At 31.7% G+C, this 26,909-nt stretch overlaps 1 protein-coding gene across 1 annotated transcript; it reads left to right on the top strand.

Annotated features, from left to right (window-relative positions):
- Nucleotides 1–304: 304 nt before the first annotated feature.
- Nucleotides 305–26,396, top strand: Oli (basic helix-loop-helix family member olig). Its single transcript, XM_016053657.4, has 2 exons — nucleotides 305–1,189; nucleotides 24,857–26,396. The coding sequence occupies exons 1-2, from the start codon at nucleotides 838–840 to the stop codon at nucleotides 25,429–25,431; spliced, it is 927 nt and encodes a 308-aa protein (XP_015909143.1). The 5' UTR covers nucleotides 305–837; the 3' UTR covers nucleotides 25,432–26,396.
- Nucleotides 26,397–26,909: the final 513 nt, after the last annotated feature.

The following is a 26,909-nucleotide window of genomic DNA, read 5'->3' as shown; positions in this document are numbered from 1 at the left end:
TCACAAGTAACATCGTCGACTGAAGTTTCTCTTATATCTCGATTTAAATATTGAATTATGCACATTTATATTCAAGACGTAATTGAATTATCAGGATGCATTCAACTTCTCTCGCTTATAAAAATTTTAATTATCTTTTCATCTTTGCTTAAAATCCTTTTAAAAGCTCAAAGGGGGATTTAAAATAAAATTACGAATATCACGACAAAGCTTTCGCTTAAAAGCCAAGTGCATGACAAGCCCCGCCCACAACCCACCCCGGATGCTACTTTCGCAAAACCGGCCTCTCATCTGCCAGCCATTCATTCCAAGAGGAGGAGTCATCTTCAGCATCTCCGGAGCGATCCTCATCCCTGCGTAACAGAGATTTTCCTCTTGATGCTCTCCGTTAGAAATGCACGTGCCAACTTAGCAATGTGTGTTGTTTTTCGTTCTTCTGATTAATATTGTCTTGCTAATCGTGCAATTATCTCTATTAAGAATCGTGCAATTATCTCTATCAAAATGATTAAGAAAAGATTATGCGACTTTGATCCTCGATGTAGTTTTTCCGTCTTCTAATTTACGTCATCTGTAATATTTGTTAGTGTTGAATGTCAAGAGCCTCTTTCACCATAAATAATAACTCTACTACAAATAAACCGGAAGTGCTTACAAAATTAACTTGATATATTTATCACTAATAGTAGGAAAGATATAGTCACTAATAGCTAATTATAAGCAGCTTAGCTATTGAATTGTTTGAGAATTATACTTTTAAAGATTATATAAAATATCTCGTGATTCATTTGCGAGAATCCATACTTGGTAAAAAGTTAATATTCGAACATTTTCAAAATGGAATCTGCTGCTGGTTTTAGACCCATCATGAATTCGAACTTCGGTTACGGTTTACCCAGTCACCTGTTTCCACCGCCACCCGCTCTGTCCATGAGGGGTGACAGGTCCTGCTCCATGCCCCCTCAAATGATGCCGGACTTCGGAGGACCTTTTCACCTGGGCAATTACCATGAAGTGTCAGCTATACCTTGTCGGTCACCCTCTCCCACCTCAGGTATGGGGGTGGTTGGTAACTCTCCATCCTCACCTAGTGATACGGGCAATACGGATGGTCAAGATACGGCAGACGAACATCCTCCGGCCAGCACGGATGACGAATGCTCGCCTAGAGACTCGAATGGGCATGGTGGTAAGTTTATTTTTTAATCTGTTTTTGTCTTTTCTTCTTTTTTTTTTAACCGAACCCGGATGTATTTCCGTGTTAATTTAAAATGACACTGATAGACAAATGTTTACAGTCTCTGCCCAAATTATTCGACGCACTGTAAGATTCTATGTAAAATCTTAATTATCAGGCGATACTATACAGCTTTAGTGTTTTTACATGACTGAAACCGGTTTGTACTTGTTTACGTTCGTGTATAAATTAGGGAAATTAGACGATAAATAATATAAAGTCGACCATTGTATATATTAGACGATATTTTATATAAATATAACATATTTATTATATCAGGTATTATATTAATATATTATAATAATTAGACCAAATTATTAAATGCTCTGTAGTGTTTTAATAATTACATGTTTTTCACGAGTTTATATGCCATACTCTTATAATTAAACGTACATGTAATGGGTTTTTATTCAGGAGATTTTTCATATACTTCCCATTTGAATTTATTTTTAACGTATTGTATTACAATGTTCACCCCAAGTGATACAAGAACATAAACAAGTGTAAACCGGTTTCAGTCGCGTAAAAACACTAAAGTTGTAGAATAACACCTGATAATTAAGATTTTACATAGAATCTTACAGTGCGTTTAATAATTTGACCAGTGACTGTACTTTCCTGTCTCTTAACCCACTGGAGAATATTTCTCCCCTATACACTATTTATCTATCCAATAACATGGAAAAACCGGTTTTGATATGTAAAGAAAACTTCAGGTCAAAATATAATTTTTAAGAGGATGCCATACCGCCGGAGAAAATTTTAGTCGCGAATTATCTTTCCCCTTCATTACTAATTTAAAGTGTAGAAAAAGTCAGTTTAGACAAAGCGATGAAGTTTCAAATACTGAAAAGAAAATTTCAAAATATACAAATGAAAACAAATGATGAGATGATAACTTTAGGATTGCGCAAAGGAGAATTTCTCTTCTAATAATTTGTTTGCATTTTAATATTTTGAAGTATTTTTTTTTCCAGCAATTGAAACATCATGATTTACTCTATGGGGGGATCATCCTGAACTTACTTTTTCTTTCTTTTAAATTATTTATGAAGGAGAAAGAGAATTTGCGACGGAAATTTTCTCTCTCGGTATGGCATGCTCTTAAGTGCGGAATCGTCAGTAATAACTTTTTGTCATTGTAGCGCTTTTAAAAAGTGCTTTAAAGGAGCTTATTTTCGATTTTGAAAAGCCCTTAAAGGTGCTTTTTTATTGGTTGTTTTGATAAAGTGCTTAATTTTTCCCTTTTTGATTTTCCCGTGTCGATTTTCGCCACGAATTATGCAAAAGCATGGTTTTCACATTTTGCTTTTCACATGTTCTTTTCAACGCTTTCACAATTCATTCAGCCACAATCCATTTCGGCGTTCCGTTGGTCCATAGCGTATGAAAGCGTCAATCATTTTACATGTTTGATCAAATATTTGCAGGTCCACATGTGCGTATACTGAATTGGGTTCGATGAGATTCTTGCTCTCACGCGTGCAAGTCTGCTGTATTTTGCAAGATATTCTCCATTTCAGGCTTCATTTTCCACCCTTTGAAATCAAACCAAAAAAATCTCTCAATATTTTTGTGGTGGCTAATATAATCAAGAAAAAGAGTTTTTTATCTCAGAAACTAATTATTTTATCATGATCATGTAATGTCTTATTTTTGTATTTTTTTTTTTTTGCAATTTGTTATTGTATATGGAGTTTAAAAATATTTTTAGTGCATAAAAAGTACTTAAAAGGTGCTTATTTTTTGTTCTAAGATTTGGCTACGCCCCCTGAATTACTACTATATGGATGGATTCACTAAAAACTAGACATTGTCAAACTCTTTAAAACTAAAACTGTTTGAAAATATCTAAAAAAAAAAAATCAATGCTTATTCTTTAGAAGACACTTAACAAGGGGGAAAAAAATAAAGAGCTCACTTTAACAATGCTAAGTGTCTAAATATTGGGTGCTAAAATTTCAGTCACCAAGAACAAAATTAGTTGCGTTAATATTAGTTGTGTTTAGTTTTAAAACAGTAAAAAACTACTTGAAATATCTAATAAAAAAGTATATTTATTTCAAAGCGAAGACACAGCATATTTATATAATTTCAGAAAAATTAAAATTAGTAACCTGGAAGCTGATACTAGTGGGCTCTGGGAGACACTATCATAGATTGTACTTAACTGGTGCAATTTAATGCATAATTTTTTCAGTCAGATTTTCAGAAAGTCAGATTTTCTTATGTAAATTTGTTGGCGTTTGTAATGTGAGTCATTATCTTATTTCCCAGTTCATCAACAGCTCTCTTAATGGTGCTTATTACTTTATACTTTTTTTATTGCTTATAATCATTAATGAAATCCCTGTAAGTAATAATTCTTTCAGCGTTTGTCAATCGGAAGGCCACATTATTATTTATTTATTTTTTACAGCCCCAAGTTTTTATTAGTTCTTCTGTTTTTTGCGAACTACATTTATTTAAATGTAGCTCGCAGGCACTGTGTAACCATAAGTGCATTAAATTTTTTAAGAGCGTCTCTACTTTCAAGTGTAGGTTTAACACCCCATAAAGGACGCAATTTTGTTTTATAACCGTCGTTGAACAGCTAACCCAATTTTTCGGGTTTACGTCTAGCAATGTTCAACTCCGTAACCTTGTAATTTTGAACCTAATCCAGAAGACAAGGGAACTCCTAGATCAAGTATTGGGAGAAATTTGCCTTCGTGGTAGACTTTTTGATGGAACTAATCCGCATTTGCGTTACATGGAGAGGAAGACCTCCCACTGTTAGTTTGACGGCAAGGGGAACTCAAGATCCGTCTACCAATGAGGATATTTTACGTCAGCACTGTGCAAGTCGGATGCGGAATTCGTATGGACCAGCCATCGCTGGGATTCTAACCCGATTCACCTTATTGGAAGGCAAACGCTCTATCTCCTCAGCCATCACGGCTCAAAAGGACGCAATTTTCAAAAATAAGAGTTACACTTACGTTCACAAGGGTTTTTTGTTTTGAACCGCTTATGTGGTATTAGGCAAATTTAGCGGTTACCACCGATCATAGGGCAGCTAAGTACTATAATAATAAATGGTGATCGTAAAATTGTCTGTCAATCGCCTGTCGGAAGCCCCATTTTTCGCCAAAAATGCACCCCATGTATATTTTAGCATTGTTCTTTAATTTGGTAAGGAATTATGAGTATTTTAATATATTCTGAAAGTCATTTTATGACCCTAGAGGCACACGAGGGGCATTCTTTCATCATGGGTAATAAATCTCAAGATAATCTTTTCTTTTTCTTGAAGGACATTGGATTTTATTTTACTGGCATTGGATTTTATTATTTTGATTTAGTACAGACATAAAATAATTGTAAAATAAACCAAGAGTCTTGATTAATAAAATCTGAAAACCTGTAATCAATACCAAAGTAAAGGGTCCTTTATAGTTATTTTTGGCTATTGCTCCAGAATTACAAATTAGTTAACTAGATCACTTTATTTCAAGCTTGCTTTTCTATTTTTCGTCATTTTAGAAATGAACCATGTTAATCTAAAACACATTTTTGAGAAGTTTTTTTATTTGTTTAAAATTTAAAATTTTTTTTAAAAATGGCCATTGCTAAAAATGCCACAATTGGTCACTAGCCACTGGCAGAGTTTCCTAATTTTTCGTATATTATGTAGCTCTTTTACTATAGTGTTAAGCCGTCTTTTTTAAAAAAAATTTTAATACCTGGATTGAAAGTAGTATTCTCCTCATCATTAAAAAAAATACTGACCATTTTCTAAGTGTTTTCATGAATGCCCTCGCAATCTTTATTATCTTTCCGACTAAAGATTTTTTTAAGAGGATTACAGGATGAAATTGCACCTGATCAATTATTCCCACTAACAGTTTTCTTCTTTGTCAACTTCTTCTTACCCGGAAAAAAATTACTAATTTTAGTTTTTAGTGCAGAGCAACCAACCCATTGGCCAAGTCCATAGAAATCATTTTCTTTATAAAATATATATTTTTTTAATTATTCTTGATTCAGTATCTTTTATATTTTATAAGAAAATTGTATTTTTTTATAAAATTGAATTTTATATTTTTTTAATAAAAGCTCTTCTATTTATAACACGCACTAATGTAATTTTGCTAATTAAAACTTTTTAGTATATAAAGTATTAAGAATTCATTTTAAAACTAATATTCCTGAACATTTAATTTAATTTACTGGTAATATTTTTATACTTGGTATGTAGTTAGAGAAAAAAGGTAAACAGACTGGGCAACGTTCTTGTTTATTACATTAATGCCTGGTTCTAGAGCAATAACTTTTTTCACTGTAATCCCTATGTTCTCCAGTTTAAATCGTAAATTTTATGAAACAAAGTAAAATTATGTACAAAGCAGAAAAGCGAATACCTAGAGTAACTATTGATCTAATGATTTGATTTCACAATTTAGTGTTTGGACAACAAACTAGAACTCAATCTTAATGATTTTAACGTCTATCCTTGAATACGCTAATTAATTAAATATCCACCATTGGATCTTGTACTACTAAGCTTTACATTCAACTCAACATTAATTAACATGCCAATGCCAAGAATATCACTTAAGCCACTCACACGTCACAGCCCGTTTTACAGGGAGATGCCAATCATACTCCATTCATCAGAAAATCGTAATTTTGACCTGAAGTAGTGAACGATCAATCTCCAATTCAGTATTCCCTGAGGTATTGATTTGTTATGGGAACTTAATATGGAGGACTTTGTGACCCCGATAGATTTAACATACGCCAGTCACCATTTATTACATGGGAATTCTTCTGCCATCTGGATTCGAACTCACGTTCTCACGAATACGAACCCAGCGTCCTACCAACCAGGCTTTCCTGGCCTATGTTAATACTTTGATTATTTATTAGTGTTTAATGTTATTTTTTTCTCATGATTTGTAATATGGTGGAATGCGAAAGAATGGTGTTCTCCCATAGGCTTATGGCGATAGATTATATCGTTAACTTTTAACAGATACAAAAAAGTGAAAAAGACAAGTTTTTTTTTCCTTACATTTTGAAAAGTAATCAAACAACAGTTTCATAAACATTATACAGTATTAAAAAAAGTTGAAACTAAACATGTTTTAATTTTTTCAAATGTTTAAACCTGTTTGTTTATTGATTTAAAAAAAAAAATTTATAATAATTTATTCCTTTTGTAAACACCAAGAATTATTTCTTCTCTATAATGCCTAAAGCATTACCTATTTTACCTAAGGCAGGCTGAGGTTCCCAATTTTCTTTCGTCAATTGGAACCCTAATTTGCGAATTAACTAACTTCTTTCAGCGGAACCCTGACTTCCTAGATAAAGTAAATAAGACAATTATAAACGTATTTATAAAAAAAATAAATACTTTATTTTAAAATCAATTAAGAAGAACTTTTTTCCTCGTTTTATCATTAATAGTCTTAAGCCTATTTTTATGTCCGACAATTAAATTTGAAGTCACGAGACTATATCTTCTCTAATGATAAAATTGTTTTAGGTGTAATGCATGCTTGTAACTGAAAATGAATAAAACAAGTAATATTATAAAAAAATTAAAGCCAATTCATACTTAGATCAACAAAGAAATTTTTTATTTTAGTTACTTTTTATTAAGTAGTTAAAATTTTTCTCTAAATTTGATGTCATCCACTACATCAAGTGTCATCCACTACAAGTTTAAAAAATGTATTTGAATTTGAGTGGATGAATAAAACATATTTTATTAACGATTGAAAATTTGAACAAGATATATAGGAAGAGAGTGTGCTAATAGTAGCATAGCTGCCAACTCTTCCGGTTTTCGCGGAAGATTTTATTCTCATATTTAAAGTGCTAGCGAAATTCATGTTATTTCACTAAACTTTTTGAATTATAATAATAGTTTTAAATCAGTTTGACCACCACTACATATAAATAATTACAGCAAATATATAAAAGCATATTATTCCTTACAATAGCGAATTTCAACCTGATCAAAACATAAATATATTTTTGAGGAAGATAGTTTTTCGTTAATTGTTTTACTACCACTTGAAAAATCCATTCTCGAAAAGAGTGAATGTTGGCAGGTATGTAGTAGCATACCTGCCAACTTTTAATTCCTTCGATTATGATTTTTCCCAGTGGTATTAAAATTTCAATTTTAAGCAACGAAATACATTGTAATTGGAAAAACTTGAGCTGAATTAGTTGAGAGTAACGCATAATAATATATATGCGTAAGTTTTTTAAAAATAGTGGTGATCAAAATCATTTAAAAATTTAGTTTATATTTACTACCACTTTAAATGTAAAAATAAAATTTTACGCCAAATGCGTAAAAGTTGGCAGGTATGTAGTAGGAATTGGAAGAAAAAAAAGACGCGTGATATCAGATAACTATAAAAGTATAAATTTGGTGACCACACGCGCTACCACGTAATGTTCTTTATTGAATTTATCTGACACAGCGAATATAAAATATTTAAATGTGCGCAGTAAACTGTTTTTTTGTTGTGTTTGTTTTGTTACGATATAATAGAGAGCTGTAAGTTAGAAATTATCACCGATTTTATCTTTGAAATATGTAGAAAACTGAATAGCTTGTAGTAAAATTTAAAACAATGACTAACTCTTAACCAATCAGAAAATAAACTCCATTTCGTTTTTCGCTCATCCCTATTTAATGAATTAATATTTGAAAAAAACTGTATAAACATCAAGCCACTACAAGTTTTAAAAAAATCCATTTGTACTTTAGTGGATGAATAAAAAGTATTTTATTAACGATTGAAAATTTGAACAAGATAATAGGGAGAGTGTGAATTAATAGTAGGAATTGAATAAGCAGAAATTTGGTTTTCTTAGAATTAAAAAATAAAACGAAGTGCACTAAGTATTTAAGATCGTTATTAAGTAAACATATTTCTTTATGAAGATTTAAATATCTGTAAAAAAAACTAGAGTTTCCTCACATTTAAATTTATCACTACAGCCTTGCATATATATGAATAAAACGCATTTATTGATTACCGTTTCTGTTAGAACGTACTTTAACAAAAAAGAAATACGATATAATAGAGAGCTTCGCGTCAGTTTGCAAGCATCCACGATACTACGAATATTATTTTTTACTACCAGACTTAATAGAATCTCTCACTAGAATCTTACACTTAATAGAATCACTTAATAAAATCTCTCTCACTTGAACTCCGTGAGTTCACCACACTTATATTCTATTTGCATTTCTTTCACGTAGAACCGACTGAAACTCTAAGATGACTAAAACAAATAGTAAATCAAAATTTTAAGCTCATTAAAAGTCATTTTACAATTACTGCTAGCCTCACAAAGCACCAAACAAAAAAAAAGGTAGCAGATCTCATTTTTTATAACTTTTAAATTTTCTATACGTAATAAGTTTAACTTACCCGACTGTGAATCTGACATACAAGACTGACTCATCTACACATGTTGTTTGGGGAACCTCCTCCTCAATGCAACACTTGTGATGTTTTACTTTCGATTCATCACATTTTAATCATTTGCTCGCGTTTTAACCAACATCGCCTTATATATTTTAGTAGCTCTATTTTATCTATAAAGGATTCGATAGGTGATACCTATCATCCTAACATTTTTGCATATTTACGTGCTATTGGCGTTTTAAGTTGTACACCCTTGTGCAAATTAATTGAAACAAACTTTTTCTTTCGTGTTTTTTTAAAGAATATGTTTTGGGGTTGTTTTGGTTACAATGGGGTTGGACCTTTGCAGCCTATTGACGGTATGATGCGTTCTGAGCAGTACAGTACTATTCTGGGTAAAAAAGTTGTTCCAGAGTTGAAAAAACGATACCCTGATGGAACAGGGATTTTTCAACAGGATTTAGCTCCTTGCCATACGTCCAAAATTGTCAAGAAATTCATGTCTGAGAATCAAATTGAGACATTGGAATGGCTAGGGAACTCTCCGGATATCAACCCAATTGAGAATCTCTGGGCCATATGCAAGAATCGCCTATTAAATATGAACTGTACAACTATGGAGAAGCTAATCACGGCGTTAATTCATGTGTGGTACAAGGACACAAATATTATAAATGACTGTAAAATATTAGTGAAATCCATGCCGAATCGTGTCCAAATGTTAATAAAGTGTCGTGGAGATCATATTATGTACTAAGAATTTTTGAGTTTGTATAAATTTAAATAAAATAGCATTTTCTCTTAGTTTTCTGAATTTATTGAGTTTGTTTCAATTAATTTGCACAAGGGTGTATATACACCGAAGAGCCATTACATTATGACCACCCTGCTAATAACATGTAGGACAACCTTTAGCCCTCAAAACTGCTAGCACCCGCCGGGGCATTGATTCCACAAGGTGCTGATAGGTAGTCTGAGGTATCTTATTCCAAGCGCTCACCAACTGGTCCTGCAATTCCCTCACATTGTGAGGGGGTAGCGGGGCAGCACGAATTTGGTTTTCCAAGTAGGACCACAAATGCTCTATTGGATTAGGGTCAGGTGAATTCGGGGGCCAAGACATGACTTGAAAGTCACTGGAATGTTCCTCGAACCAATCCATGACGATTCGACCCCTTATGAGATGGTGCATTATCCTGTTGGTAAACACCACTCCCCGCAGGAAAAACTGTTGTCATGAATGGGTGAACCTGGTCTGCAACTATGTTCCAGTAGCTTACAGTCGTCAGGGATTGTTCTGTGAGGATTATAGGTCCTAATGTGCCCCTTGAAAACATTGTTCCTGGGCGAGAAACCATGAAAACCTGGGCGAGCCCATTGTTATAGATGGAGGGTGGTCATAATGTAATGGCTCTTCGGTGTAAATTTTAATCTATCCATGATTTTGATTACGTTTGTAAGTATATTCTTACCTTTGTACCATTTTACCTATTTCATAAAATTTTATTGAATTAACAATTTAAACTGATTTTATTTCATTATCACATTTGTTCCTGTACCATTTTGTCAATGTTTAATGAAAGTAAGTGTAGTATGCATTTTACCTTTGATCTGCAAAATGTGTTGTTTGGAACAGCATGTCCTTGTTTGGACCTTGTGACATAAAAACCAACGTTCAATCAAATTTACGCTTAATAACTGAATCAAGTGTTTGTTTAAAAGTAGTAAAAAATGTTAGTGATAATTTTATTCAATAAACGAGCCCGTCTCTTTAGTATGCATGTGTGTATCGTATCCAGTAAAGAACTCTCATGTAAGTTTTAAAGATTTTGAAGATTTATTTTGAAGATTAAAGGCTTAAAAAACTTCTTTTAAAGATTTATTTTGAGTTAAACACAATCTCTGCATACTAGATAATTGAGATTTTAATATTTTTCTAACTAAAGGAAATAAAAATAAATAAAAAAAAAAAAAGAAAAATCTTTAATGCAGTTAGTTATAAATCTGATTGGATACATTTCCTCCTTTTAATTACGTAATAAAGATAAAAAGAATCCGAATGCTTCATAAAGGAGAGTAGATTCAATTTGCAGACGAACCCTAATCCGGCAAGTCGAGCGGGTGAAGTGGGAGGTTTCGGGAGCAAGCGGTATTGCCTAATGAAATGAAAGGCATTGATTTTGTTAAGTGAGCCGCTGGTAAATAAGTTTCTACCCGAGCACTCTTACCACCCGGCAATCAGCGCCCGGGCACAAAATTAAGTTGCCCTTCCGTCGGCTTGACATTTCGCCGATCGCCCCCTACGCCCTTCGAACAAGGAAGGAGGGTTGGTTAAAGTGATTGAAGGTGGCAGACCGCTTGCTCCGAATGTCGATCGAATGTTGTTCAGCCATTTATTGTGTTTTGGGTTAATGACGTGAAAGGGAAAACAGAGATACGAAAATATTATGTTGTCATAAATAAACCGAATTCGTTCGATGAGATGTCGTTTTAGAACGCGTTAGAATGTCATGAAATTAATGGGGAGAAAATAAATAAAAAAATTCTTAAGCCTAATTTGTTAAATTTTTCATTAATGTCACAATTTTACAAGAGTTGTCTGCATATTAATATTAAATGTCATGCAATGTCAACTAAAAAATTGCCATCATTCTTTTTTCTTGGAGACTTTGTTTTGCTTTTTTTTCTTGGAAACTTTCGTTGGCAGTACTTGGAACGCGTGTTAGAATGTCATGAAATTAATGGGGGGAATTAAAATTTTTATCTTAAGCCTAATTTGTTAAATTTTTCATTAATGTCACAATTTTACTAGAATCGCCTGCATATTAATATTAAATGTCCTGCAATCTCAACTAGAAAATTGCCATAATTCTTTTTTCTTGGAAACTTTTTGTTTTACTTTTTTTCTTGGAAACTTTTGTTGGCAGTACTTGGAACGCGTGTTAGAATGTCATGAAATTAATGGGGGGAAATAAAAAAAAATTTCTTAAGCCTAGTTTGTTACATTTTTTATTAATGTCACAATTTTACTAGAATCGCCTGCATATTAATATTAAATGTCCTGCAATGTCAACTAGAAAATCGCTATAATTCTTTTTTCTTGGAAACTTTTTGTTTTACTTTTTTTCTTGGAAAATTTTGTTGGCAGTACTTGGAATGCGTGTTAGAATGTCATGAAATTAATGGGGGGAAATAAAAATTTTATCTTAAGCCTAATTTGTTACATTTTTCAGTAATGTCACAATTTTACAAGAATCGCCTGCATATTAATATTAAATGTCCTGCTATGTCAACTAGAAAATTGCCATAATTCTTTTTTCTTGGAAACTTTTTTGTTTTACTTTTTTTTCTTGGAAACTTTCGTTGGCAGTACTTGGAACGCGTGTTAGAATGTCATGAAATTAATGGGGGGGGGGGGGATTTTTATCTTAAGCCTAATTTGTAAATTTTTCATTAATGTCACAATTTTACAAGAATTGTCTACATATTAATATTAAATGTCATGCAATGCCAACTAGAAAATCACCATATTTTTTTTCTTGGAAACTTTTTGTTTCATTTTTTAAATATTCGTAAAAAATATTTACGATTAATTCAAAAATATTCGAATAGTCAAAATCTGAAATTATTCGATGTTTCAGGGAAAAAAGTATTATGATCATTGTATTTACTGAAATTTCTGCTAATTAATAATTAAATAAGTTTAACCATTTGCTCTGGCAAAAAGATTATAACTGTTTCAGTCTATGTACACTTTTAACTGATTTTTTATCCTGTTTCGTCTTGTTTAATAGTATTTTTATTTTAGCTGATTTTACTCAGTTTTGAATACTCTTGTTATGTTGTGTGAAAATCTAGTAAGAAAAATAGCAGGATGCTTTCCACCTTTAATTCGTTTTGAAACCGAATGTTTGGCGCAGCATGTCCTTTTGTGCACCTTGTGCCATCAAACCCTACATTCAATTTAATTCCGGCAAAAAGATGCGCCTACCAGTCGACTGAAACTCATTGCAAAGTGTTCGATATAAAATCCACTTTTTTTTGTGATCGAACATCCTTTTTGTTTCTGTAATATTGTCAGCTGACGTATTATACAGTACGTAGTTACAAATTTTGTGACAAAAGTATTTTGACGTTGAAGAGCATAGTTAACACTTTTTATTTTGTAGGCGTTAGCCTAATTGTTTCCCCAAACCACTCACTTTTTTTTTTCAATTTTACTTCTAAAGTGTTCTAATTCATTGAACTTCTAAAGTGTGGATAAGTATTCTTTTCTTCTTCTTGTATTTATAGGTTTTTTTTTCTTCATTTTATTCATATATCATGTTATTCGCGTTTTTATTCGTATCTGTTACCAATGCAAAAAAAAAAAAAAAAAAAAAAAAAGATAAACGTAATTATTATTAAAGTTTTTTTTATTAATGTTTTTTTTCTTCTTTTTTTTACATAATTTTAAATTTTATGATTCTTCTGATCATTTGAAAAGTTTAAACATGACATTGCAAGACAACTTTGACTTATTTCTCTGATCAACATACAAGATAGACAGGTTATGAAAATTTTGCCATTTTTTATTGTATGGGATGATTTTTGATACTAGAAGAAACTTCTTTGCCGAACCTTCCCTGGGTGCACATTTTTACCCCTCTTAACAATTAGGTACCAAACTATATGTATAAATGATTTTATTATGGTTTAATTTTAAGGGGAGATATAGGGCCATATATATACAGTATATGAGCACCAACTTCATCATTTCAATGCTATATAACACACTATTAAATATATACAGTCCCTGGCCAAATTGTTAGACGCTCTATAAGATTCTAAGTAAAATCTTAATTATCAAGTGATACTATGCAGCTTTATTTTCTTTACGAGACTAATACCGACTTGCATTTGTTTACTTTCGTGTATCAATAGATTAAATTAGGGGATATATAATATAAATATAGAATATTTATTATATCAAGTATTACATTCTTACGTTGCAATAATTAGATCAAATTATTAGACGCATTGTAGTTTTTTAATAATGACATGTTTTGCACGAGTTTATAGGCAATACTGTTTGTATTTAATTTTAACTCATTGCATTGCAATGTTAACCAATTGATACACGAACGTAAACAAGTGCAAACCGGTTTCAGCCGCGTAAAGAACAATAAAGCTGTATAATATCACCTGCTAATTAAGATTTTACATAGAATCTTATGGTGCGTTTAATAATTTGATCAGGGACTATACATACATACTTAAATATAGTGCCATGTTGTAAGCCCCTTAATTTTTCAACAAAAAAAATTTCTTTGGTATGGTACTATAGTACGTTATAGTATAATGCCTGAGCGAGATTGAATACTATGGGTTAAATATTAAGGGGAGATATAAGGCCATATACGTATGCAGTATATAAGCGAAGTGAATAAATATATTGTTTTGCATTAAATGAAAAACCTTCATTTTATAAAAATGGTTCACAAAATGCTCTAGACTAATGTATGGGTAATAAATATTAGTGATTAAAATGTATTCTATTAAAGATATAACTCAGAATAACTGTTACACTGAAGAACGGGTTTTTGTATACTAAATGTCAATCTTAGTGACCTTAAGGGTTGACTTTTAAATATGTTCATTCATTATTATTAAGGTATGATAAATACTAAAACCTTTTTTTGACAAAGCATACCGGGTTCGATCGCTGCGATGGCTGATCGATACGAATCTACACCGACTACAGTGCTGACTTGAAATATTCTCAGTGGTAGATGGACCATGGGTTAGAATCTCCTTGTCATCAAGCTAACTGAGGTTTCGTGTTTTTCCTCCCCATGTAACGCAAGTGCGAGTTAGTTCCATCAAAAAGTCCTCCACGACGGCAAATTTCTCCCAATACTTCACCCAGTAGCTCCCTTGTCTTCTGGATTGGATTCAAATTTACAAGGTTACGGAGTTCATATGTAGTCGTAAACCAAAAATTGGGTCGGCTGTTCAACGACCGTTATAAAATAAAATAAAAAGAAGTATACCTTTCTTTCGACGAATCGTTGAAAATCGAAGGGTTGCAGCAATATATGAAATATGGTCCTAATAATTTAGTTTGGTCGAAAGTTTGGAACCCTTTATTTCACTTCTTTCTTTATATATCATGACACATTTTAAGCCTATTGAAACACAATTACAAAGCTAATCTATCAAAAAATAATATTATGAGACTATTAATAATTTATTACTATTTAAATTATGTTTGAAAAAGATTGTATAAGTAGATTTTACATAACATTTTTACATCACTTTAAATTATAGAATTTTATGTAACAAAATCTAAAATTTCAGCAAACATCATTGAACAGTTGATGAAAGTTGATCAGTATAAAATCAAGATGACATGTTCTATTGTTGGTTTATGGCTGGGATCAATTGATCAGGGACTAAAATGTCCTCGAGGGTGTGTTTTATTATTTGAATCGCAATTTTCCTGCAGGTCAATGTAGCAAAGAAGTGGTGTTCCTCTTCATAATCATTCATGTGGGTTCCACGACGTGCTCGGAATCCTGGACAGTGCTTAATGAGATGTTTAATGTCCTGTCTCACTCCACAGTAATTACTCGAAGCTGATTTTCTAAAATATTTTTGTTGATAGGTCCCGAACACTCCGTAGCCAGTAAGGAGCTGGTTTAAGTAAAAATTTGCCTGCAGGGGCTTTATACTAGGGTCTTGAACAAATTTATACTTTTGTTTTCCCTTGCAACTAAACTTCCAGTCATCTTTCCAGTGGTTGAAAGTGATGTTCTTAATATAAGATTTAATTTGATATTTTTCACCCGGGGTCTCAAAGTGAATCTGGCCAAGCTTAGTGGCTTTCTTAGCAACCCAGTCAGCCTCTTCATTACCTTAAATGCCTGAGTGTGCCTTAATCCAATTTATATTGTAGTTACATGTATTCCAAATGGCTTTGATTTCTTCTATAAGTTTGGGGTGTCTACGTGGGCCCTCCAGGCTCGTAAGTGACGATAGTTCATGGAAGTTAAAACTTTGAAATTACGATATTTTTATAATTAAGAAACTATTCAACCGGTTTCTTTTACGTTTTGTATTTCGTTATTTAAAATTACGTAAGTTTATAATGATTTAAAAATGTTCATTCCTTATAGGGCTCAAACTTTTAATCATATTTTTCAGTTTGCGCTTCTTTTTCCCCTCTTTTTTGATGATCAAAAATATCAATCCGCCGATGAGAGGCATGTTTATTTAGAGAAAGTACATTTGTGGGCTTGATTTTGTACTTTAATTCGTTGTTAGCCTGTCTAAAGTTAATCTTTTGAACCATTAAGATTGGATTTTAGTACGTGAGAATTTGATCATTAGAACGTAAGATATCCGCATAAGTGGAACGTAAGAATTATTCCTCATTTATATAAGATACGTGATCAAGTAAGACAACTAAGTAATTTCTAAATGATAATTATTTTCTTAATCTTTCAAAGAATATCTGAAACAATCTGAACTGTAAGTAGGGCAGAAGTTAAAAGGGAACTAATCCTATAAATTGTTCTAAGTGTTAGTTTTAATCATGTTATTAAAATAAGCACGTAGAGTGATACTTTAAAACTACACCCCAGATACCAGCATTTTAAAACCTTTCATCCTAAAGGGATTAAAAATTATTTTTAAAGTTTTTTTTAAAAAATATTGTCACTTAGGTCCATAATGACGTTTTAGCTGACGTCACAGACGACGATAGGATCAAACTGCATTATCCATTAAAATTTCATGACAAGGTGGATTTTATCTGAGCATACGAAACGTTGCGAAAAGAAACCTTATAATTACCTAAATTTAAGATTATTTTCACCTTAAGACTAGCTTTATTCAAGGATTCTTTCACGCTTGGAAACCTCTAAAACAATCACGATTTAAGGTTTTTATATCGAAGGTTGTTTTCCAAGGTTTTTGATTGGGGTAATGTGCGTAGAATAGAGCAGATTGCCACAGATCTCGTTTTAAGATTTACACGTAAACAGCATGGAAAACATTTTTAGGTTTACATTAAATGGTTTTTGCTGAGGGTAAATAAACCTTATTTTGCTCTCTGGGTCTTTATTTTTAATGACGCTTCATTATTATCGCAGGAGATATTAACGAAGATCATCCTGCTTTCTATCATCTTTCTTTGGTTTTATGTTGGAATTAGAACTAAACTGTTGCGACTTTAAACACTAAAATTTATAAATGGGTATTCAGGAAAATTCTATGAAATATTTCTTTCAAATGTAATTCCCACGTAGAATTATTTTTAAATTATAGGTATCACAGAAAGCTAGACAAACAAAGTATCCAGAATTGCTTAAGCAGTTCCTTTTGCATTGCTTCATGGGAAGGGTCCCGTTTGGAATTTTTATATCAAGGTTTCTGCCATACCACATTTTGGTAGTTTTTAAGCTTAATACATAAAGTACTAGGAGGCTTCGCCCCCTGCTCGCTCATTAGATACGCTCTTAACGTCTAGCTTTTGTATACTTTTTTGAACACTGAAGTTCCGAAAACTTTTCACTGTAGAAAATTCTAAACCTGTGCATTTCAATATTAATTTGAAATTGCAAACAGTTCACATATTTTTCTTAATCACACTATTCTAAATTTCAATTGTTGAGAAAAGTAACTGTTGTAAGTTTTGTTTTAAAGTCTTTCCCACCAGAGGGCTAAAGCCATGTGTTGTAAAACTATATGAAATAGTACTGAACGCCGGATGTAAAGCATCGGCTTCGATGAAGATAATTTTGATAATTCGGTGAGAATTCACCCGATTAGACATATGATGCTCACTACGTGCTCTTGCGCGCCGAAGCCTATCAATCAAAACGTATTAGCGTTTTATATAATATAGATTATCCATATGATGCTCACTATGTGCTCTTGCGCGCCGAAGCATATTAATTAAAAATGAAAACTGTTGCCAACGCGAGAAAAGAAATATCATCGATTTTATTGATGCATACGTACCTCGCCAATGAACACAATGTTCTAGCACAAAGACATAATAGATTATCATCAAAGACATAGTATTTTATCATCAAAGACATAGTATTGTACTTATGTAGAAGAATTCTACCAATGTTCTTATTGGCTTTTAAAAAAGTATATTAGCTATTTAGATTGTACATGGTGAAAAAATCAAAACATATATAGCTAAATAAGAAACATATTAGCAAAATAAATTATCAAATATTGCTTCACTAATATTCTGCATTTTAAAGCGTGAAAATTCAATGCATAAGTAAAGGCGAAATATAAAAAAATTCAATGCATTCAATACAAACACTTAAACGTTTTTTAGACGTTAAGGTAGCTCCCAGTAGAAAAATATCAATTCAACAGCGGCCTTTTAAAGCATTCTCACTTCAATTAATTAATTAATTCCTAATTGAGTTTAAATTAAATATCATCATTAGTTTTTAGTGCATGAATCTGAATTGAACAACCTGATAATGCTCACTCTGGTTATTGTTATCTGGTTGCTCACTACGTGCTCTTGCGCGCCGAATCCAATCAATTAAAAATGAAAACTGTTGCCAGCGCGAGAAAAGAAATATCATCGGTTTTATTGATACATACATACGTACGTATTAGCGTTTTATATAATATAGATAGATAGATACTCTTGATATCTCAAACTTGAAGAGACACTAAAAATATTTTGAGATAGCAAGTTCAGAACTAAATATGCTCTAAAAAGTAGAAAAACATATTCTAAAATATTACTTTAAAAAGTAGAGTCATGAAATAGGAATAACTACTATTAAATATGCATGCAATGATAGTTGACTATAAGTCTAAATACAACAATGATAATTTTATTCAATTCCTACTATTAGTTCACACTCTCCCTATATCTTGTTCAAATATTCAATCGTTAATAAAATACTTTTTATTCATCCACTCAAGTTCAAATTCATTTCTGTTTATACTTGTAGTGGATGATACTTGATGTTAATACAGTTCTTCTTTCAATTCCTACTATTAGTTCACACTCTCCCTATATATCTTGTTCAAATATTCAATCTTTGATAAAATACTTTTTATTCATCCACTCAAGTTACAAATACATTTTTTTCAAACTTTTAGTAGCTTGATGTTTATACAGTTTTTTCAAATATTATTTCATTCATTAAATAGGCATGAGCGAAAAACGAAATAGAATTTATTTTCTGATTGGTTAAGAGTTAGTCATTGTTTTAAATTTTACTACAAGCTATTCAGTTTTCTACATATTTCAAAGATAAAATCGGCGATAATTTCTAACTTATAACTATTATATCGGGGATAATTTCTAACTTGTAATTTATAATTTATCGGTGATAATTTATAACTATTTGAACAAAAAAAAATAGTTTACTGCGCACATTTAAATATTTTATATTCGCTGTGTCAGATAAATTCCATAAAGAACATTACGTGGTAGCAGGTGTCAGAGATGCCAACTGCTCCGGACACGCCAAAATAATTAAAATACGGTAAATAACTACAAAGTAAATTTTGCAAATATTTGACCAGGGCTCGAAAAAACTCAGAAATTTAACCGTCCCCGAGGACGGCATGTCCAACAATGTACCCGTCCTCATTTGAAACTAACCCGTCGCTTATAAATAAATAAAAATATAATTTTCTCTTATTTATTACAAACATTTATATAAATTGCGCAATGAATTAGTAGTTACTAGGATTACAAATACTAGGATTACATTATACAGTAATAAAAGAAATACTAGGTTACTAATAGTAAAACCAAGTATTTCTATTATGAAATAATTTATTTCTTTGATGAAATAATTTAAATAACAAAGGTTAAGTTATCTGTCAATTATCATGTCAATTTATCCGATGGTACTGCGTTTTTTAAATGAGTCAAATATGACGTTTGCCAGTTCCACAATCAAGCCAATGATTTACAGAGGGCACAGAAATCTGAAAGAGGTTTTCCATTTAGGTAGATGTTCATAAATGCGTTTAACGCTTCTTGTTTAAGACCAGTAAGTAATGTGTGTTTTTTTTTTGTAAGTTCATTGCTGAAAAGCCCCTTTCAACCGCTGCAGTACTCCCAGACAGAGAAAACATCAATTCCACCATGCGCAGTATGTTGCTGTATTTCGAGATTAAAGGGTCATTTTGGAAGTGAGGCGCTAGACTCTTGTAGGATAACAAAAATTGAAAATGTATCACGAACATTAACGTGAAAATGGCCGTCCGTGCGGACGCTGAATTCGAGAAATTTGTTGTCCGCTGGGAATTTTTGACCGCCGAGGACGGGCGGTTTTTCGAGCCCTGTATTTGACGATTTTTGCTTGCTTTTTGAAAGGTAGAAGTACTATAAAGTAGTGAATTATATATGCCTACGAGTGGTGGATAAAAATCTACCAAATTGAATTTACTAAACTAAGAATCACAATTGATATACTACCACTTTAAAATACATATTTGCTGTCCGGAGCAAGTTGGCATCTCTGAGGTGTGGTTAGCGTCACCAAATTTATACTTTTCTAGTAAATAAATGTTTTTAATCTTGAAGTGGATGACACTTGATGTTTATACAGTTTTTTTTAAATATTAATTCCGCAATTAAATTTAATTAATTAATTTTAGTTTTATATGAGAAAAAATTGTAATTATTTAATAAAAAGCAGCTAAAACGAAAATTTTCTTTGTTGACTTGTTGAATCGACTTTCGAAAAATCTTTCGAGATTTCAGCAATTTCAGAACGAAATATGCTCTAAAAAGTTTAAAATATGTTCTAAAATATTACTCTAAAAAGTTGAGTCATGAAATATAAGAAAAGTAATGATAGTTAGCTATAAGTCTAAATACAACAGTGATAATTTTATCTTTAAAAGTAAGACAAAAATAATTATGCATTGAAAAGTAAAGAATTAGTGTACACATTAAATTTCCACAATGATTTTTCGGAAAAACTTAAATTTTTATTTGAGGAAGAATTATGATTATTATTATGAAGATACTAAAAGTTAATAAAATGTTGAAGTTACTAAAATTGTTGGGTGAAACATAAGGTTTATTTTTATTACGAGTAATGTTATGTATATATGAGTACATATTTTGTTTATTATCAGTTAAGTTATCAGTATGTTTCCATACTTAATAATTTTTTTTTATTCCGCTGTTTAAATGATCTTCAATTCACAGGCGGTAGTAAAAATGTTCATAACTATGTAGTATTCTATATTTTATTGCCTTATGAATTACGAATGATAAAAAAAATTACTGGTTAGATATACTGCACTATATATAAATAGGAAATATTTTAACTTTCTACCAATTACTAAATTAATTAAAAAAACATGTTCTAATTGTAGGACACTAAAATTTAACTAAGCAAAATGAGGAAATTTTTTTTTTGTTTTGCTAAAAGCATCTAATTGGACATTTGTACAGTGGAATAATTTTAAGGAATTACTGTTATGTTTTGCTGCGTTGCGTGGGGGAGGCAGGTTTTGTTTCTATCAGTTAGTGTTAGCCATTAATTAGATGTTTAAACAACGTCACTTCATTTACATATATAGCGTGCTTCTATTTCTTGTATGTATTATTAGTGGGACACAAAATTTTGCCGTTAAAAATCTTAAAAATAAGGGATATACAATAATGTAAAGATGTGTTCTAATACTAGGAAATTAATAACTTACTAAAAGGACGTTAATTAACTGACTACAACGAGTTAAATAACTTTTCTTTTCTTTGGATTAACAATAAAATTTTATTAGTTATCTAACCAATTTTAGGTATATTTTTTTTTTATCTAAAACTGTTCATTATCTTATTAAGTTTAAAATATAAAATTCTGACATTGTTGAACAAAACTAATTAAATTTGTATGCGGGGTAATGTAACTATGTGGCTTATCACAATTTAATGTTGTCATGGTATTATTTTTAAATACGAGTAGGTTGTTATCATTTAATTATTATTTAACTTGCAAATGACAGGATAGTGGTTAAGTCATTTTTTTTAATATTTCCATTTTATTTGAAAGTTTGTTAGTTTTAACAAAAACACGATCAATGCAGTTAAATGAAAATTTGACTATTTTGGTCTTGTTTAAAAAATTTTGAAATCCAAATCCAATTGGTCGTTTATACTGTATATAACTGTTTTATCCTATTTATAATTTTATCTGATTTTATTCAGCTTTGAATGCAATTGTTTTGTGCTGCTTAACTATATTTAAATTTTATCTTGTTCACTTTTGAATACGTCTGTTTCATTGTATTCTGTTTTATAAATTCCGTGTGATTTTTAATAAGAAAAATTTGTATTATACATTTACATAAGATTTATTTTAAAATCATTTGTTTGGCGCAGCGTGTCCTGTGGACTTTGTGCACATTAAACCCTACATTCAATTCAATTGAAATCCAAATCAAGATAAATAATTGATTTATTCATGAGTACTAAGATCCTCACATACTATGTCAATATTTAAATAATCTGTCTGTCTTTTATTTAAACGTTTTAATTCATAAACTATAATTCAGTATTTGTGTAACCAACAATAGAATCTTAAGAAATATTCATATATTTTTAATAATTCCTGCAACACCACAGGAATTGATAGTTCTAAACGAAAAAATGAGTCAAAATCATTATATTTGAACATTATTGTTTCATAATTATTATTAAACAAGCTTTTGATTAAAAAAATACATAAATACAGTATACTCTCGATGTCGATATCTCGAATATTTTTCTAAAAAAATTTCATTTTCTATTTCGAAAAAAATTCGACTTAACAAGGTTTTGAGAAGAAACTCTTCGACATAGTAATTCAAATTAACAATAGGGGAATAGATAACAAAGAGATTTTTTTTTTTTTTTGACATAAGGTTTTTTGAACAAGGTTCGAGAAGACACAGTAGTTATATTAAGAAAGATTATCAAAATAAGTACTTAAATTTCGTATACATTTACATGTACTATTTCAATATTTAAATTTCAAGTGAGCTTTTGGAAGTTACAAAAATCATCAAATTCTTAAATTTTTTGAGTATTTGAAATAAGTGTTTCATCAGGTTGTGAATTAGACGTTCAAATCGTCTATTGAGCAATTTGACTCATTTGTTTAAAATTAAAATCTAAAATCATAGCGATTGGATTATTTTTAAAATTAAAATAATAGTTAACAAAAACAAATTACTCATTTAATTCAAATGTGCCTGCAACTTTTCGCATTAAAGCATTGCTTAAACCACTGCAATATAGATAGTTAAACATTGAAAAATTAAATATTTAATTGATGATTAAAATTATATTATGAGTTATATTAAAAAAAGTTATCAAAGTTAGTACTTAAGCTTCGAATATATTTACATGTACTATTTTAAGTTTCAAGTGAGCTTTTGTGAATTAAACGTTCAAATCGTCTATTGAGCAATTCGACTCATTTTTTTTTAAAATTAAAAGCATGGCAATCCGATTATTTTTACAATTAAAGTAATAGTTAACAGAACAAATTACTTATTTAATTTAAATGTTCTGCAACTCTTCTCATTAAAGCACTGTCCGCATCACTGCAATGTTAAACATTGAAAGATTAAATAATTGTTTTCCAAAATCTTTAATTATTATTACAAAATCTACTTCTCAAATTTTTTCACTTAAATAATTTTAGAAGACATTGCTTTTAATTCATACATCATTTAAAATTTTGTAAAGGATCTCAAATGTTAGTGGCTCTCAAATTATAGAAGTATGTCTATGCTAAACTCTAACAACACTGTTACAAGCTCAAATTGAATAGATAATTAGAAACACGGTACATTTTGAAATGAAGAAAGTGTATAGTTTGCGCTATTAGCGAATTAAGCTAAACAACGCGAATCGAGCACGAGCAAAACCACAAAAACTGGCATATTATAGTTTCGGTTCTGTGATTAAAAACCTTGCTCAGAGTGAAAATTCCACAAAAATATCCTTAGTGTTGAAACTTCTATGTTTCGATTCTGGGGTAATTTCTTCGGAATCGAAACTGGAGAATGGCAATAATGTCACAACAACAATTTCTCAATGTCGAAATTTCTGTGTAGCGACTGTGATAAAGGTTCTTTATTATAGAACCCAAACTGTTGTATGTCTGTTTCGTGCGATTATTTGTGCTTTATCTACGTTATTTAGCTTTGATGGTTCTATGTTTCGAATCTGAGCTAAGTTCTTCAGAATCGGAACTAGAGAATGGTAATAATATCACTAAAACAATTCCTCAATGTCGAAACTTCTGTGTTTCGACTGTGATAAAAGTTCTTCATTACAGCACCAAAACTGTTGTATGTCTGTTTCGTACCATTATTTGTGCTTTATCTACCTTATTTAGCTTCGATCGTGTACCTAAAGGCCTGGTTTCTTAGCCTGTCGTCCTAAACGTCGGCGTCAGCTGGAAATCAGCGCTAACCTCTGATTGGTTTATTTGTGAGTTTGATAGTATACGTCATCGAACGCTTATCTTGAGCTTCAATTGCCGTCCAACTCAACTGCAGTTGGATTACAGCGTGACGTTAACCACAGAAGCAATGGCGGACAACATCCAACAGCACATTGAAATCAGCCAAGATTTTGATTTTGACATTAAACATAGCTTCTTCATTAAACATAGCACTCTTCATTTAGCTCAGCTATAATGTGTTTTTTCTTGAACAAAGTCATTATTTGTTCTCTAAAACACTGGTTGACAATAACAAAATCAATACAAATTCAAAATAAATATTTGTTTACGTTATTAACGCATGCGCAATGAGAGATAATGTCTGCGTTGGACCGACTGCTCACGCTGAGCTAACAAAAAAGTATTTTTTTGGCGTCAGATCTACGTCAACTTTCCGCTGACGCCCAGATAAGGCGTTAGTTCTAAGAAACCAGGCCTTGAGCTAACAAACCAGTATTTTGTTGGCGTCAGCGTGACGTTGACGTCACGCTGACGCCCAGATAAGGCGCTTGTCCTAAGAAACCAGACCTTAAATAAATATTTTTTAACGAGATTTTAAATTTTACCAAATTGTTATGAATTATTTTCTTAATAATTTACTTTTGAAGACTGACAATTTTACTTGCTTATTCGAACCAATTAAAAGGCTTCGTTTTTTTAAAATTTTATTTATTTATTTACTTTAGGATCTCTGAATCACGATTCCAAAGACAACGGTGACTACAATGGCAATGGTCACAGTTCTCTCCTGGGTGGAAGCTCCAGTGGCAACAAAAAACAATGCCGCCATGCCAAATCCGTCCGGCTGAGCATCAACGCCCGGGAGCGGCGCCGAATGCACGACTTGAATGACGCCCTGGACGAGCTCCGGTCTGTCATCCCCTACGCCCACTCACCCTCCGTCCGCAAATTGAGCAAAATAGCCACTCTTCTCCTTGCCAAGAACTACATCCTGATGCAGGCCAATGCCCTGGAGGAAATGCGGCGCATCATCTCCTTTATGAACCAAGCAGGAGTGCCCCTGCCTCCGGCGGCCGCTGCTGCAGCCGCGGCCGCCGCCTCCTTGCCCGCCCTCACCGACCCGGGGGCGTACCCACCTCCAGCATCAGCGGCGGGAATGCCACCCGTCGGGGCGCCAGGCGTTCCTGCTTACGCCCTCACTTCAAGATCGGCAGAATCTTCAACTGTGGAGAAGGACGTTGGGCAGCCAGTTCTGTATCCAGGAGCATCCTGTAATCAATGCGACCGAGACAAACCTTGACTATAGAGGCCCTAACTTTTATTCAATGGACATTTTAACAGCCCTGTGCAGCTCATTATTGGAATTAATTATGGCACTGCATTACAAATAATTGATTAATGGCTAAAATGTTTTGTTCAAATATATAAAACTTGTTTTAATTTTTTTTTTTTAATTTACGGTTTTTAAAGAAATGGTGCATTGTGAAATGTACATAAGGTTGTAAATGTATAGATCATTTGGTATATTGTGAGTGAACTAAGCTGAAACACTAGTATACTCTGTTACAAGTTAAGAAAAAACTATTATACCTATGGAGAGAGCCCGTTTTCATATTAGTGCACGCCAAATGGATGCCAAGCACCCCACGCGAACATATATCAACATCGCCAACTCTTAAAACGAAGTTACACAGCCTTCTTTAAGCTTGCTTTCTTAAATCGTGTGAAATGTGGAAAACAACACTTACTGAATAAAAACTATTGTTTTGTTTTCCATAAAATGAAAGAGTTGTATTATATTTAAATAATACTTTCTGTTCGCATGAATAAATTAATAAATATTGTTTCAAGCTGATGATTTTCTTCTACAGCGAAACAAAAGTAAAAATACCCATCTTGCATTTTGATTCGTTAAAAGCAAGTCAGCATACGAAGCGTCATTTTGAGTGACCCAATCAAATTCAATGCTCTTGCAACGTCATGCAGTTGTTTTTTTCTTCTTCCAAGAACGAATATTCTCCTTATTTATCGAATTATGAATTCAAATCTAGGATTTTAATAAGACTACATAACTATAACCTTTTTTTTTTTTTTAATAATTCTATGATATCTATCGTAAAAGAAAGCACGAATTAAATTTCTGTCTGAGATGCTTAACTTTTAAATTGTTTTAAAGGTATAATTTGATAACAAAATAAAACGGAACTATACGAAATCGCGGATGATTACTTAAATCCTATACCGCAATGGTCTTTTTTTTTTTTTTTTTTTTTTTTGAAAAAAAAAACTTGCAACGGAGTATTGACATAAAATTTTTCTAGCTCAGATTTAATTTAATGATATTTATTTCCCGAACAGATGCTTGCAACTAATTTGTTGATTTGAATAGTTCCCTAAACATAGCAATCTGAAAAAGTGGTGGATTAAATAAAAGGCCGAATTTTTGTACTCTGTTTTACAGTGCGTCTAAAATTTTAAGATTTATCCTCATTATATTTCCACCCCTACAATTTCAGGAAAAAAATAAGGCATTTTGAAAGACCATGATATAAGCTTTCAGAAATTTATTTAAATATTAATTACTTAATTTAAAGCAAAATTTGTGCAACCTGTAATTTGTGACAGCAGTTGCGTTCTATTTTGAATAACAGCAGTCTTGATAATTTTTATATAGAATAAGTTATCTATAAAGGATATAATAAAGTTATTTATATATCTATTATTTTAGTCAATTTATCATTATGATCGACTCAGGCAGATGGTCAACTTAAGAGGTTT

The sequence above is a fragment of the Parasteatoda tepidariorum genome, chromosome 8, assembly GCF_982258835.1.
Source record: "Parasteatoda tepidariorum strain Cologne lab strain chromosome 8, Ptep-v5.0, whole genome shotgun sequence".
In the NCBI taxonomy this organism is placed as follows: Eukaryota; Metazoa; Arthropoda; class Arachnida; order Araneae; family Theridiidae; genus Parasteatoda; species Parasteatoda tepidariorum.
The sequence above is the reverse complement of the archived record's forward strand: the minus strand, read 5'-3'. Positions and strand labels throughout refer to the sequence as shown.

Excerpts from the sequence above, each read along its gene's own strand:
- Oli (XM_016053657.4), top strand. The coding sequence starts at position 838 with ATGGAATCTGCTGCTGGTTTTAGACCCATCATGAATTCGAACTTCGGT. Across the intron at positions 1,190-24,856 it reads AGACTCGAATGGGCATGGTG|GATCTCTGAATCACGATTCC; the intron begins GTAAGTTTATTT and ends TATTTACTTTAG.